The sequence below is a fragment of the Xenopus laevis genome, chromosome 9_10L, assembly GCF_017654675.1.
Source record: "Xenopus laevis strain J_2021 chromosome 9_10L, Xenopus_laevis_v10.1, whole genome shotgun sequence".
NCBI classification, from domain to species: domain Eukaryota; kingdom Metazoa; phylum Chordata; class Amphibia; order Anura; family Pipidae; genus Xenopus; species Xenopus laevis.
The window spans coordinates 129,078,759-129,093,732 of NC_054387.1; the positions used below are offsets into that span (position 1 = coordinate 129,078,759).

General features: G+C 39.1%; 1 protein-coding gene across 1 annotated transcript; it reads right to left on the minus strand.

The window, feature by feature from the left end:
- Positions 1 to 492: 492 nt before the first annotated feature.
- Positions 493 to 11,892, minus strand: LOC121398100. The gene is made up of 4 exons (XM_041576659.1): positions 11,501 to 11,892; positions 10,310 to 10,436; positions 3,784 to 3,857; positions 493 to 1,309 (listed from the first exon to the last, which is right to left on the minus strand). The coding sequence occupies exons 1-4, from the start codon at positions 11,829 to 11,831 to the stop codon at positions 987 to 989; spliced, it is 855 nt and encodes a 284-aa protein (XP_041432593.1). The 5' UTR covers positions 11,832 to 11,892; the 3' UTR covers positions 493 to 986.
- Between the last annotated feature and the right edge of the window lie 3,082 nt (positions 11,893 to 14,974).

The following is a 14,974-nucleotide window of genomic DNA, read 5'->3' on the forward strand; positions in this document are numbered from 1 at the left end:
TTGCGAAGTAACGAAAATGACTAACGCTAGCGAATTGACGCTAGCGTTAGGCGCTTCGGCGCTTAGTGAATTTTCCCCATAAAATCTAAAGTGTTCAGCAATGATGGGCTGGGGTTTATAATGCTGAGCGACGGTCTCTGTAATTCTCCCATATGGCAACTCAGTGGCCTTAGCAGGATTTATAAGAGTTTTAAGGAGACTGTAGGTTTTTTTGCCGGCAGTGTAGCAAGTAAAATATCTGCTTTCTTTTCCTGATTAACATGATTTGCAGGTCTCTCAAATCTTTCCAAATAAGAATCAAATTCTTCAGCAGATTCTGAAAACTCTGGGACATTGTAGCAATTTACTGTGCAGAGAAGAAATCGTGCAGCCAGTTGGCTCTGCAGCTGAGTTTGTATCTGAGTCCAATAACACAAATCCTCGTCGCCACTATGATAAACTGCTTGGCCAGCAGTGGGTTAAATGATACTGTTAGTTCAGGTGAAGCAGTCAGATCAGCACAGGAATTTATTTGAACATGGCAGGTAATAGCCCTAATCCATACTAAGATTATCTTAGACAGGAAGAGGGAAAACAGGAACAGGAAATGAATCATAAGGCAATGGCAAAACAGCAGGAATGCCCTGAAACAAAATGTCCACAAAAGCTGGTTACTACAAGTATAAACACTGTTGTTGGGTGTGGTGATGACTTTCATTGGGACATCACTGTGCTGGGACAATGAGATGACTGGAGCAGTTCAGCCATTTGTGTCAGTTCAATCAACCATGTGAGGCATGTCGTAAAGTGCCTATTCTGACAGCATGAATTATGAAACGGAATTAATAAACTGAAGTGTCGGAATACAAAAAAGGGGAAATAGAGGTAGGGACAGAATTGTCAACATCAATGCACAATTCCTAGACACAGTATTATAGGTCTATTTTATATAAGGGAGGAGATATCCTAAATCAATGAGGTTTTTTTGGTCACTTTTACATAACTCTTCAATTTGTTATATTCTGCATCTGCATTTTCTCCAGTCTTTGATTCACCTCTCTCTCGTGCAGAAAGTTGAGAAGAAATTTCTTGCGCTGGACCCTTTCTTTTCTTGGATTCTTCTTATATTTCATCTGGAAGTTGACATCTTCCAGAACGCTGTAGAGAAAGTTTAGGATCTCCTTGTGGCGCCCTTGTGTTCTGCCATGATCCTCTTTTGTGTAGTTTTCTATCTTAATCACCTTTTCTACTCCCATCAGCAGGAACTCCTTCTCAGCCTGTAAGAAGTCTCCACAGGTTTTGTGGGTCAGAACCACAATTGGATAAAATCCTGTTAGAAAGAAAACAGTTGGTTACTACATTCTATAGAGAATTATATGCCATTTACATGCTTGGGATGTAATCGTGTTTCAGCTAGATGGAGGATAGAGAACTATACAAGAGAAAGACCATAGGATGGACAGAATGGGATTGGATAGTCTGTTCCACCCTGGCTCCAATATCTTTAACGATGGCTTTGCATTTGTGCTCACCTAACATGCTTTCTACTTTTGGTTGCTAAATTACTGGGTTAATATGTAAGCCCTGGTTGGCTATAATAGCTTGAAATACACACAAATTCTTTACAACTTCAAATCAGGAAATATATATGTATCTTATCTATAATAGGGTGTAAATTGATAAGGATTATCAGCAACTCAATAACACATGAATTAGCTCCAAGCTTTGCTGCTGGTTTGAATTTTTTCTGGATCCTTATCCATTTCCCGTTCTTCTCATCTTTGATAAAAGTCATAATAAAATACTTTACAATTAAATAGCAGAGTCATTTGATAATGTGCCTGTGATGGTAACAGCCAATGGTGAAACCACAGGCTCATGAACCCAACTGCAAATCTGGTGTGTTCCCCTTTGTCACCCCAAATATACACATGACCAATCACTCCAGTTTTTTAATCCCAATCCGTTGTGCACTGGCCTATTCACGCCATCATTTTGGAATGAAAGATAATTCTCATTGGGGCGAATTCACTAAAGGGGGAATTTTCACCAGCGATAGATTTGCCACACCTGCAGGTGCAAATACATTACCACTACGCTAATTCACTAAAATGCGAAGTTGCGTCTCGGCTGCCAAACGCTGGTGACTTTTAGCTAGCGTTTACATCAGCAGTGCGAGCGTTTCATAGCGTTCGTTTCTGCCTAGCGAAACTGTTAGTCCTCTTACGCTTATGGTCAATTTGAATAGGGTGGGCACATTAAAGTCATATGATGTCTTTATTAGGGATGTTACTGAAAAAGCCTGAATTGGACACTTTTTATTAAAAATTTAAAGGAACCTGAATAAAGACAAAAGAGATCCTCTAATGCCCTACACATGAGCCCACCCTAAAACAAATGTACTATGCCCCTCAAATGTGTGGAAAAAAATGTTAACACAAAAACGTTAATATTAAGACTTTTGAAGGCAACGCTGCTTTAAAAAAGTAAAAGTCGCCAGCCAGTTTTACAACTTTAATACATTTCTGGCATACAGGATATGATGTCACTGACTGAGAGATTTAGGTGGCTTTGATTTATCAGTCCAAGTATATATCTGCAGTCCATAAAGCTGCAGATACAGATGTGTTTTCTGTGTTTGGAACAGGATGGAGAAATATATGCATGGTAAAGCAGAGAAATCTCATCAACTGGACATATTTAGTAGTAGTTTAACTGATTGAACAGCATTAAGGATGATAAATAACAGAAATAGAAGACCTCCAATATTCTAAAATGTTTATATTCAGGCATAGCAATCAGGAGAGCAGACCCAAGACTTTTGGAAGGTCCAAGAACATAAAGAGCCCAGATTAGATAATGACTGATGTATTTCAGAATTTGTGTACAGGCATAGGATCCCTTATCCGGAAACCCTTTATCCAGAAAGCTCCGAATTACGGAAAGGCCTTCTCCCGTAGACTTTTTAAAAATGATTTCCTTTTTCTGTGTAATAATAAAACAGTAGCTTGTACTTGATCCCAACTAAGATATAATTAATCCTTATTGGAAGCAATACCAGATTATTGGGTTTATTTAATGTTTACATGATTTTCTAGTAGACTTAAGGCATGAAGATCCAAACTACGAAAAGATCCATTATCCGGAAAACCCCAGGTCCCGAGCATTCTGGATAACAGGTCCCATACCTGAAGAAAACCATCTTTCCTCAGTGTTATGCAAAGCACGAGCCCTGGAAATCTGGTAGGTTTTATTATTATTTATATACAACTCCATTTGCCAAAAAGTTGGGGCACTGGGGCTCATTTACCAACACTGGGCATATTTGCTCGTGGGCTGTAACCCATAGCCACTAATCAGTGCTTGGCTTTTTTTTTTCTAGCAGCTGCAGATAGAACAACGAATGCAAAATGAACGCAAAATGAGAACATATTTTTGCAGAACACAATACAATTTCACAGTATCAGTATTTGATACTGTCTGTCCTCTTTGTACTATCTGCAATTAAATATAGGCTTTAAATGATTTGCAAATCATCCCATTCTCATTTTTTATTTACATTTTACATAGTGTCCCAACTATTTTTGATCTTACAGCTGCAGAAACATATTATTGCAATTAAAAAATATTAAAAGACTTGAGAGCTTACCATTTCGTTGAGTTTTACTCATATAAGGCATTAAATGTTTAAAGAACACTAGTCATGGGTTATATATATATATATATATACATTAATTCAGCAACTCCACAAGGAGTAATACTCTTCATAGTAACCTTGCACTGACTGTTCTCATGAAAACTCACCTGTCATTTTCCTGCAGTTGTCAATGAATTCTTTAGTCTCTTTCTTTTCTCCTTCAGCGAGTCCCTTCTTAACACTACAAAAGCACATAAAAGAATATTCTTAAAGGAGACATATTATTTGGACCCATATTCACGGTATACCCATTCCAATGCTAGCGCATTATCTAATTTAAGTAATTTACTTAACCTGGAAAATCAACAAAGTACACACAATGTATGTCAAGTTTGTTTATTGTTTCTTGTTAAAACAAATAAAACGTACCTTCAAAAAAAGGAGACAAATTATGTAGAAAACAAGAATTTGCCAGTAAATTATATTATTTTAATTAGCAAAGGAAATTGCTCCAAAAAAGTAGGGTTTTAGGATGATTTATTGAAAATTTCTGCAAAAATCCTACTAGTCCCGCCCATCTGTTCCACTTCCTACTGCCTCCTTTCCCAGGCTGTGCAGTGTTGCCGGCAGCACTGAGCTCACTGCACTGTAGGACAGGAACCAATTAGCAGATTGGCTGACCTGATAGGGAACTGAAGTATATCTTTGGCTGTGATTGGCTATCCCCCTCCTACTATGCTTCTGGTAGGGACAGTTAGGACACACCCACTGCTCATTTGAAACAGGGACTCTAGAAGATCTATAGGGTGCATTCTTGAAGATAATATTAATTTTTAGCCCAAAGTAAAGCCAACACCAGAAATTACTCAATATTGCCTACAAGCTTAGGGATCTTTATTTATTCTATATGTCTCCTTTAATATTGTTAAGCTGGAGAGTTATTTTTCTTTTCAATATTTTTTCTTGAGATTTTATTAGTTTCGAAATGGGTGGGTAAATTTATAATAAAGAGTATGATACATCTAAATCAGGGTATAAGAAAATAAGTGGGGGGAGAATCCTGAAATTTTAGGAAGGGATAAAAGGAGGATAGTTGGGTCACTGATGGAGGGGGGTGAGCATACAACTTGAAAACAAAATGTACAATGAAAATCATACATAATCAATACTAATCTGATAGCTAATGAAAGAGCTAAGGGTTGCAGATCTTAATGGGCCTTTGTTCCAAGGGTTTTCCCCCTCAAATTAGATCCCCCAGCCAGGAGGTGCAAAATTAAAATGTTATGATTTAAGATTGTTGCCCAAGTTTGCCTCTAGCCATTATTGTTGTTAGAGAGGAAAAAGCTCTTGTTTATCTGAGAGCTAATTTTTTAATTTATCATTATTTAGTTAATTTTATTTTATAAATGGTGAAGTGACATTCATGCAGTTTTCCATCATTTAACTTATAATAACTAGTAATAACTAATAATAAATTAGTAATTGTAAATTCCTTGTTTAAATTCTTACTGTGCCGAGGGACATGGAATGTAGCAGAGTTCTTTCCATTGAGGAAAAGAGGGTTCCCCAATATTGGGGCTGCTGGTCAGTGAGTTCAGATAAGCTTTGCTGAATTTAAAAATTTGTCCAATACAGTGGCGTAACTATAGATAAAGCAGACCCCGCAGTGCAGGGCGGAGTCAAAGTGGGACAGGAAGTGGGTGGATGGATGGGGATAGAAGTGTGCCGAGCCCCTCTGAAGGTTTTTGTGCAGGGGGGCCCTGTGCACTCTAGTTATGCCACTGGTCCCATACTAAAATGGAATGTAAAATGGATCTATATTATCAGGTTGGTGTATAACAGGAATCTGAAGTAGGGGATTTGGTAAATAGGGGACAAATTATATGAGCGATAGACACCCATGAAGGAGGATTAGGCATATGTAAATGTTGGTGAAAAAAGATTCATTTTAAAAGTGGTAATTCTCCTTAACCAAAAAAGGTCTATTTTAGCCCGTCTTATAATTTAATCATATATTGTTTTCCTCAAGAGGGAAACTTGCTTTTCTGTAATCTAGATAAGGGAAAATTGTAACATACTTACCGTGATTTTCCTTTCCTGGTACCTCTCCATATCAGCACTCTCCAGGATAGCTCCTCCCCTCACCCTCAGGAAGAACCCCTCCCACAAAGTAATTAAATACCATCCATAGGAACTCACCCACGTCGCGTTAAAAGCTTGAACCAGGTAAGAACCCCAGGGAGGGGATTGCTGATATGGAGAGGTACCAAGAAAGGAAAATCACGGGAAGTATGTTACAATTTTCCCTTTTCCCTGGCCCTCTCCATATCAGCATTCTTCGGGATATAGGGGTGGGACCATGCAATTGAATGCAAAATGTTTTAATGAACATAGGAGACAGAGGACAACACATTACGACCAAATTCTGCACGTTCTACTGAAGCCACGTCCAATCGATAGTGCGAGATAAAAGTATTGGGTGATGCCCAGGAGGCCGCCATACATATCTCTTCTAGAGAAGTTCCTATCTCTACTGCCCAGGAAGCCGCTTGACCTCTGGTTGAGTGAGCTTTCACAGCTGGCACCTGTAGACCTCTTGCAGTATTTGACTTCATGATAACCATCTTAATGCTTCTGGAAATAGAGTAGAACCTGCCTCTCCTTTCCTTTTGCCGACTGGAAGGACAAAAAGTCTATCTGCCTTTCTAAAGGTTTGGGTTGCTTGGCAGTATTCCTTAATTGTCCTTCCCACATCCAGAAGATGTAAAGGATGATCTTCTGTTTCCTCTGAATCTCTTCTAAATGACGGAAGAGATCGTCTCGAATGTGAAAATCTATGACCACTTTAGGTTTGAATGAAGAGACAAATTTTAGGATTACTTCATCCTAAAGAAATATAGGGCAATTTGCTGTACATTTTAGGGCTTGCAGCTCCCCAACCCTTTTAGCTGAAGTCACTGCTACCAGAAAAAAAACGGCTTTTAAAGTTAAATGGGTTTTGAGGGTACTAACTCTTAACCCTTTGTCTAATCTCTTCTGAAGGAAGTCAAGGGAGCTGGATCCGGGTGTATGAATGGTCCCTGAATCAGTAGATGCCTGGAATATGGCAACTTCCATGGAGGACACACTGATAGTCTGATCAGTGTCAGGATCTTGCATCTCAGAAACACTTGGTGGGATCTTGCAAACGGGATGTGATATTAAGCATCCTGAATGTCCAGAGTACACATCCAGTCATTTCGACAAATCTCCGCTCTTAAGGACTCCAGAGATTCCATTCTGAATTTTCTAACATGGAGAAAATGATTTACTGGCCTTGAATTCATTATTGGGCACCACAACTCCAATGTTTTGTGAAACAGGAAAAACTGGGAATAAAAACCTTTCCATGTTCCTGTCTGGGTACTGGAATGATGACCTTTTGGGTTATCATTTGATCCAAATAAAATTGCATGGCTCGTCTTTTTTCCACAGACGTTGGCCATGATGAGATAAGGACCCTTGAAGGAGGCAAAGGACCTTTGAACTCCAGTCTGTACCCTTCTTTTATAATGCTGAGAACCCACTGATCTTCTGTGGATCTTTCCCAGGCAGCCAGAAAATGATGTAACCTTCCTCCTACCTCTGGCCCCTGGGGACCACTCCCTTCAGAAGGACTTGCGGATGAGGAAGGGGTAAAGGGCTTAGAACTAAACTGCCGTAATGAACTTGACTAACTTCCAGAGAAAGTGTCCGATCTAACTGGTTCCTTCCTACCCCTGAAGGGTCTAGGCTCCGAACTAGTTCTAGACCTGAAGGAAAACTTGCTGCGAAAGGTTTTCTTCAACTGTTTTCGCTTCTTCTGTGGTAGGAATTGGCTCTTTCCCGCAGAGGCTTTAGAAATCAGCTCCTCCAATTTTTTACCAAAAAGCATTTGTCCCTGAAAGGGCAAGGTACATAAGGCTGATTTTGAGGTAGCGTCTGCTTTCCAAGATCTCAGCCACAAAGCCCATCTGGCAGAAACCAAGAGTGCTAAGGACCTAGAGGCTAGATGAGTCACATCAATCGAAGTGTTAAGAAGAAAGGAAACTCCCATTCTGAGTTCTGTAAGACCTTCCAGAATATCTGACTTTTCATGATCTTCCCTCATAGCCCCCTCTAGATTCTCGAGCCAAATCTCCATAGCTTTGGTGACTGAAATACTTGCCACCGCTGATTTTACTGTTTCCCCTGCGAGCAAAAAATACTTTTTCAGGTCCGTATCAACTCTTCTGTCCATGGGGTCCCTCAGTGTAGCCACATCCTCAATAGGAAGCAGCGTAAACTTAGCCAGATGGATTACTGGAGCATCTACAGAAGGAACAGTGCAGATATCTTTGACCTCCTCTTGCTTAAAGGGATAAAGCTTGTTAAATTTTGTTTGGGCTTTCAATCTCGTAGATGTAAATTCAGTCTTAATGAGCTCTTTAACATCCTGCTGTAAAGGAAAAGTTTGACTTTTCTTTTTAATTCAAGGGAGAAAGGCAGAGGAAGATGATGCTTGCTCCACAGGCCCATGCTACCCTCCAGGGAAAAAGAAATAGACTATTTTCCAAAGGAGTGGGTGAAGAAGAACTTAAAAAAGATGCGGGTGAGTTCCTATGGATGGTATTTAATTACTTTGTGGGAGGGGTTCTTCCTGAGAGTGAGAGGAGGAGCTATCCCGGAGAGTGCTGATATGGAGAGGGCCAGGGAAAAATTATTGGGGATAGTAACTCCTTTTATCTTTGGCGGGGGTCATGAGAGATTGAGGACAAGTACTTTATTTGTAATAAAGTGCAAAGTTCTCTGCAGATTTATAACTCTAATATCCCATCATGCCTGGGAGATGAATCCATTGAACTCTACTCAAATAAATTAGAATTTTTTTAGTAGGTGCTGGGTTCAAGGCCAACCTGGAGACACAGAAGTCTATGACAATTTTGTGTAGCTCCTTTAGTCCACGTATACTCATTATTCATAAGGAAATAATGAAGAGTAAATCTATAAGGAAGTGCAAACAATACAAACCCACATTTCATAGACACAGACACACCAATAATAGCAACATGGCAAAATACACCACTCTATTGCTACAATGGTATCGCACTCAACAAGAAGCTTTCTTCCAGAAGTCAATCAGACATGAAAAAACATTCTTCTCTTCCATCTGTCTTAGTAGTGGCTCTCCCAGTGGTACATAAAGACACAACAAGGTCTTCCATAATGTTATACTTGTTATTGAAGTCCAAATAAAGGACAGACACATTGAGGCACATTTACTAAAAGGCAAATTGTGTTTTTTTGGTGAACATTTGCCAAAATGACAATTTCCAGATATTTGCCAGTTTACTAAAAGGCGAAAGGGACAATTTGCTGGCGAAAAAGCTCAGCGTCAGAGGAGTTTTGCACCGTTTCACAATGAAAATTCTCTAGAAAAAAATCGAGTTTGTCAAAGTACGAGCGGTACAACAAATAAAATTTTCTCAGGAGAGAATATTCACCAGTATGGTTTGGAATTCTGATGTCAACCAATAGGACCAGAAGACACTGTGGGGGTTACGAGACAAAAGGCACTCAGTTTGCCCAGGGGCAGTAACTCATAGCGACCAATCAGCAGGTAGCATTTACTGGTTACCTGTTTCAGTGCAAAAATCGTATTGGTTGTTACGGGTTACTGCTCATGGGCAAACTCAGTGCATTATATTATACATGGGGGTAAGAGCCAAAAGTCAATTCATTGGGTGACAACTACATGTGTGGGCTCATTTATCAACACAGGGCAAATTTGCCCATGCGCAGTTACCTATAGCAACCAATTGGTGATTAGCTTTTTTAGATCTAGCTGCAAGTAGAACAATGAATGCAGCAATTTGATTGGTTGCCATGGGTTACTGCCCATGGGCAAATTTGCCCAGTGTTGATAAATGACCCTCATTGTGTCTATGGTGTAAATAAATATCCAGACCACTATATCTCGGTGAATGTGCCCCTTTTCTTTCATTCTCCCTCTAATTGTTTTAGTTTGGTGTTTTAAGTTATTATAAACTTAAAACACTAAACTTAAGGCCTATGAACACTATTATAAAGTGTTCATAGACCTTGCATGCAGATTCTTTACAATTTGACTGGTGGGGAACGGGGGATCATTTTTACAGTAAGTGACCTTGGCTAAATGATCTAGTTGCCTTTTAGCAGTTGTACCCCCTTTTTTTAAATTAGCTGTAATTTTATTTAATGTCTTTTATCATATATTTTCAGTTGTCTTGTATCAATGCGTGACGGTATAATTTGACTTTTTTACATCAATAATAATTTGAGTTTTTTTTCTTCAAGTATGGTGGAGTATGGTTATAATATTTATTATGGTTATTTAATATTTATTTAACAGAATTGTCATTCAGTCTCTAATTTTGCACAATTTTCTCAATGTTAATTGCACAGTGGTGTAGATTGCCCTGCTACAGGTTAACTGTATATTTAGGGTTCCCTTTCATATTCTTGCACACAATTCATCCGCAGGCTGGAGTGGGTATGGACACAAGTACTTTGTTGAGTAGTTTCAATGCTCAGACACCGATGGTGCAGATTTATAAAGCATTAGCAGAAGTATTTCTGTCTTGCAAAATAACCCAGAAAAACAAGATGGCAAGTGTGAGATGGGGAAGAGAAAATTCAAGATTTAAAATATTTTACCTGTAAACAAACACTGGAATAGTGACGTCTGTGAAATTAGGATCCATTTCTGAGTCCTCCAGTCTGTCTGTCATCTGTTCATAGTTATTTGTCCATTCAACTCTCTGATTCACTGGAATAAAGTTACCTACACAAAGAGAACAATAAAAAGTCATAGGTTTGTTGTAGGAGTAGGTTATACATAGGGGACACCAATAGCCTACTCCTGTACATCATAAGGACACCAGAAATCACCAAGGAGTTTCATAAAATTAAAATCAGAATGCTGCAGGTTATAGAGAGCAAAGGATTCTGAGTATTATTCATGTATTATAAGGGATAATGTACCCCCTATTGTAAATGATAAGGATATTAGAAGTCACTGAGGGGTTGTTCTGTGACCATATAAAGGCACAAGGCTGCAGGCTGAGTTATACAGGGAACTCTGAGTATCACTCATGTATTATAAAGGATAATGTACCCCCTACTGTAAATGATAAGGATATTAGAAGTCACTGAGGGGTTGTTCTGTGACCATATAAAGACACAAGGCTACAGGCTGAGTTATACAGGGAACTCTGAGTATCACTCATGTATTATAAGGGATAATGTACCCCCTACTGTAAATGATAAGGATATTAGACGTCACTGAGGGGTTGTTCTGTGACCATATAAAGGCACAAGGCTGCAGGCTGAGTTATACAGGGAACTCTGAGTATCACTCATGTATTATAAGGGATAATGTACCCCCTACTGTAAATGATAAGGATATTAGAAGTCACTGAGGGGTTGTTCTGTGACCATATAAAGGCACAAGGCTGCAGGCTGAGCTATACAGGGAACTCTCAGTATCACTCATGTATTATAAGGGATAATGTACCCCCTACTGTAAATGATAAGGATATTAGAAGTCACTGAGGGGTTGTTCTGTGACCATATAAAGGCACAAGGCTGCAGGCTGAGTTATACCGGTCAGGTAGTTAAAGGGATAAAGGGATAATATAGCCCCTGGTGTAACCACATTGCAATTGATTTGAACTCTTTTGAAGCAGCACAGAATTATTTAGAAGTACAAGTATGAATTCTGTAAACATGTGTGTACAGATTTTATTGTACATTTCCTTTCTTGTTTACAGATTTTATAAAGTACTTAAGCTAAGCAATTTCATACAACCATCTTCAATTCTGCCAAGTAAATCAAAAGCCACTTACCCAGCTGTGCGTAAATTTCCCCAGTCTCATACGCGTTGAATGTAGAGCACCCCCTGTTATCCACAATAGTGATGGTGTCAGTGAGTGGGTAGGCTGTTCTGTTGAAAGTGACACTAGTATGGGAAGCCAATGCATTTGCATAAATGTAATATTCTCCATCATCTAATACATACTTGCAGGAGTTGATGAGGGAGGACTTGCCATGACCCATATACCCAAACAGCTGTAGGAGAACTCGGTTATAGCCCTGGCTCCCAAGAGCACAGTTATCAAGGCTAAAGTGCTGGATATAGTCTCTTACATGATCCACTGTTCTCTGATATCCAGCCATCTTTATCTGTTTTAGCACCGCAGAGCACAGTTGTTAGAAAGAAGTAAAAGTGAAAGCATACCTTCTGTGTTTCCTTGTTTTGTTGGTATCTGTCTTATAAAAATATGTTCAAAGGTGTGTCATATTACTGCTGCTGAGCAAAGTCCCCCTTGAACAGGTTTTTTAATTTGCCGCACCCTCACTCTAGTATACTATAACTTGTGCCAGGCAGATACTGGTTTTCATTGCAATTCCATTTAGAAATAATCATTAGGGGCAGATTTACATATGGTCTAATATCGAGGGTTAATTAACCCTCGATATTCGACTGCCGAAGGTCCATCCTTCGACTTCGACTATCGAAGTCAAAGGATTTACCGCAATCCGTTCAATCGAACGATCGATTCGAAGGATTTTAATCCATCGATCGAATGATTTTTCTTCGACCAAAAAAAAAGCTTGCAAAGCCTATGGGGACCTTCCCCATAGGCTAACATTGAGGTTCGGTAGGTTTTAGATGGGAAGTAGGGGGTCGAAGTTTTTTTAAAGAGACAGTACTTCGACTATCGAATGGTCGAATGGTCGAATAGTCGAACGATTTTTAGTTTGAATCGTTCGATTCGAAGTCGAAGTTGTAGTCGAAGGTCGAAGTAGCCAATTTGATGGTCGAAGTAGCCAAAAACACCACTTGAAATCCAAAGTTTTTTTTATTCTATTCCTTCACTCGAGCAAAGTAAATGTGCCCCTTAATGTTTATTGAAAAGATGGTTAGAATTACTGTCTATTTTCTTTCACTATGTAAAACCAGTTTTTGGGTGGACAGCCTCTTTAAAATGATCTATCTGCCTTGCAAAACATGAACAAGTTCTCAAATCCCATGAAATGCTGTAATGTATAGTGATGGGTGAATTTATTCGCCAGGTGCGAATTTGCGGCGAATTTGCCAGCGAATAAATTCGCAAAACGCCCTCGAAAATTCGCGGCAAACATTCGGCGGCGTCAATTTTTTTTTTCCGAAAAACGGGCGCCGGCATCAAAAACGGGTGCCGGCGTAAAAAAAAAAAAAACGGACGCCGGCGTCAAAAAAACGGGCGCCGACGTAAAAAAACGAGACGCCGGCACCGTTTCGTGAATTTTTCCCCGTTTCGTGAATTTCTCGTGAAATTCGCGAATTTTTTTGGCGAAATGGTGCAAATTCGCCCATCACTAGTAATGTCATTAGTCAGAAAGGTGGGCGGGCCCTGTTGAGTATTGTTACAATACTACTACTAGGCATGTGATATTATTATAAGCAGATAGACTGAAGATCCAGCTGTAGGCACCTAATACTATGACATGGCCCACTCTGGCCAGATAAACTATAGAAGCCACTCGGATTAAAAACTCGAAAAAGTCCAATCACTTTAAACTTCACTCTACTAGATACTGTAATAATAAAATGGGATTTTTCAAAAAGTTTGGTGGACCATTGTGGGCAAAAAGTAGCCAATGACCTTCTCCCACATGAGTGGACAGTCCCAGAAAATTGTGATACACCGAATCCTACTAATTCCTCTTGATAAATAGACTCAAATTCTTTCAAACATACAGGGATTGTTTATTAAATTAAAACATGCGAAGAGAAGAAGAGAGAAAGAACCTTGTTTTAATAGTTTGATGTTTTTAATTTGCCTCCCCCGCTTGATGACAATTGACAGTGGTATTTGTATGAAATCTTAAAAAGACCCGTTTATCCCCTCCATTTATTGGTTTAGCACTTCTCAATAACAATACGAATTATCTTTAAGACTCGATTAGTAAAATGAATTAAAACACCTTCACATCTGTGTCAATCCATTAATGGCTATAATGAATTAAAGTGATTAATTATAAAGTGCAAGTGCTTTCTTATTAAAAATAGATTGATCTAAATAAATGACTCTATAATTAATTATTCCACTCCAATCGTAATCCACTCTAATGCGAATTTCTTAAATTCCAAAGTTAATTCTGTGCTCCGCAACAATCAAAACGCCGTTACTTGAGTGTAAAGTGATCTTAATAATAATTGGTTTTCAAGTTTATTGAAGTCGAAAGAAAAATAATTCGATTGATGGATGAAATACTTTGAATCGTTCCATTCGAACGATTTTACTTCGACCGTGAATGGCCAAATTCGATGTAAAGAAACTTCGATATTCGAAGTATTCCAATTCGATGGTCAAATTTCTAAGCTTTTTCGACTTCGAAATTCGACTCTTGATAAATCTGCCTCTGTGTGTCAGATTGTAGAAACTAGTGAGATTACAGAAACTGGTTAAACAAGTTATCATTGCCATAGCAAAGCTAATGCTGGTTTTTTTTATAGAAAACCTGAAATTTAGGTTCAAACAAAAGAAAAGGGTAAGGTGGCCCTGATTACTCAGTTGCTCCATAAGGCTCAATCTAAATTTATTCTCTTGATCTGTATTGTGTTCCTCTGCGTTATTGTCTGTTACACATGCTTTGTTTTTTTATAAACTATGGGGCAAAACTGCAGTGTGGAGGGAATTATCTACTATAAATCCAACTGATTCTAAAACTAAAATGTCAGAACTCCAATTATTTATATATATATATTTAACATTTTTAAATGACAATGATGTGACAGTGTCTGTCCACATTCAAATTTTGTCTATGCTAGATATTTTCCTTATCCTACACCACTTGGCCTTTGACCAAAGAGCTCACCATGTGCCTATCTAACTTTAAGGAGGAGGAGGATCACGGGCAACAGATCTGAGCATGCTCGTAGTCCTAGGGGCAAATTCACTAAGCGCCGAAGCGCCAAACGCTAGCGTTAATTCGCTAGCGTTTGGCATTTTCGGTACTTCGCAAATTCAACGAACGAACGCTGGCGTAATTTCGCTAGTGTAACTTCGCACCCTTACGCCTGGCGAATTTGCGCAACGAACGAAACTACGCAAATTCACTAACATGCGCATTGTTCTTTACGCCACCGTTTACGCTAGACTTCCTTCACCACCTCAGACCAGGCGAAGCGCAATAGAGTAGATAGGGATTGCTTCAAAAAAAGTCAACATTTTTTCTAAGTCCCAAAAAACGCTGGCGTGTTTTCTACATTATGGGTGATAGGCTGAAAAAGATCGAAAACATTTTTGGGGCTCCCCTCCTTCCCCCCTACA

Coding starts and splice junctions, on each gene's coding strand:
- LOC121398100 (XM_041576659.1), bottom strand. CDS start 11,831: ATGGCTGGATATCAGAGAACAGTGGATCATGTAAGAGACTATATCCAG. Junction 10,437..11,500: donor GGAAATTTACGCACAGCTGG/GTAAGTGGCTTT, acceptor CTCTTTGTGTAG/GTAACTTTATTCCAGTGAAT. Junction 1,310..3,783: donor CAACTGCAGGAAAATGACAG/GTGAGTTTTCAT, acceptor TCTTTCTAACAG/GATTTTATCCAATTGTGGTT.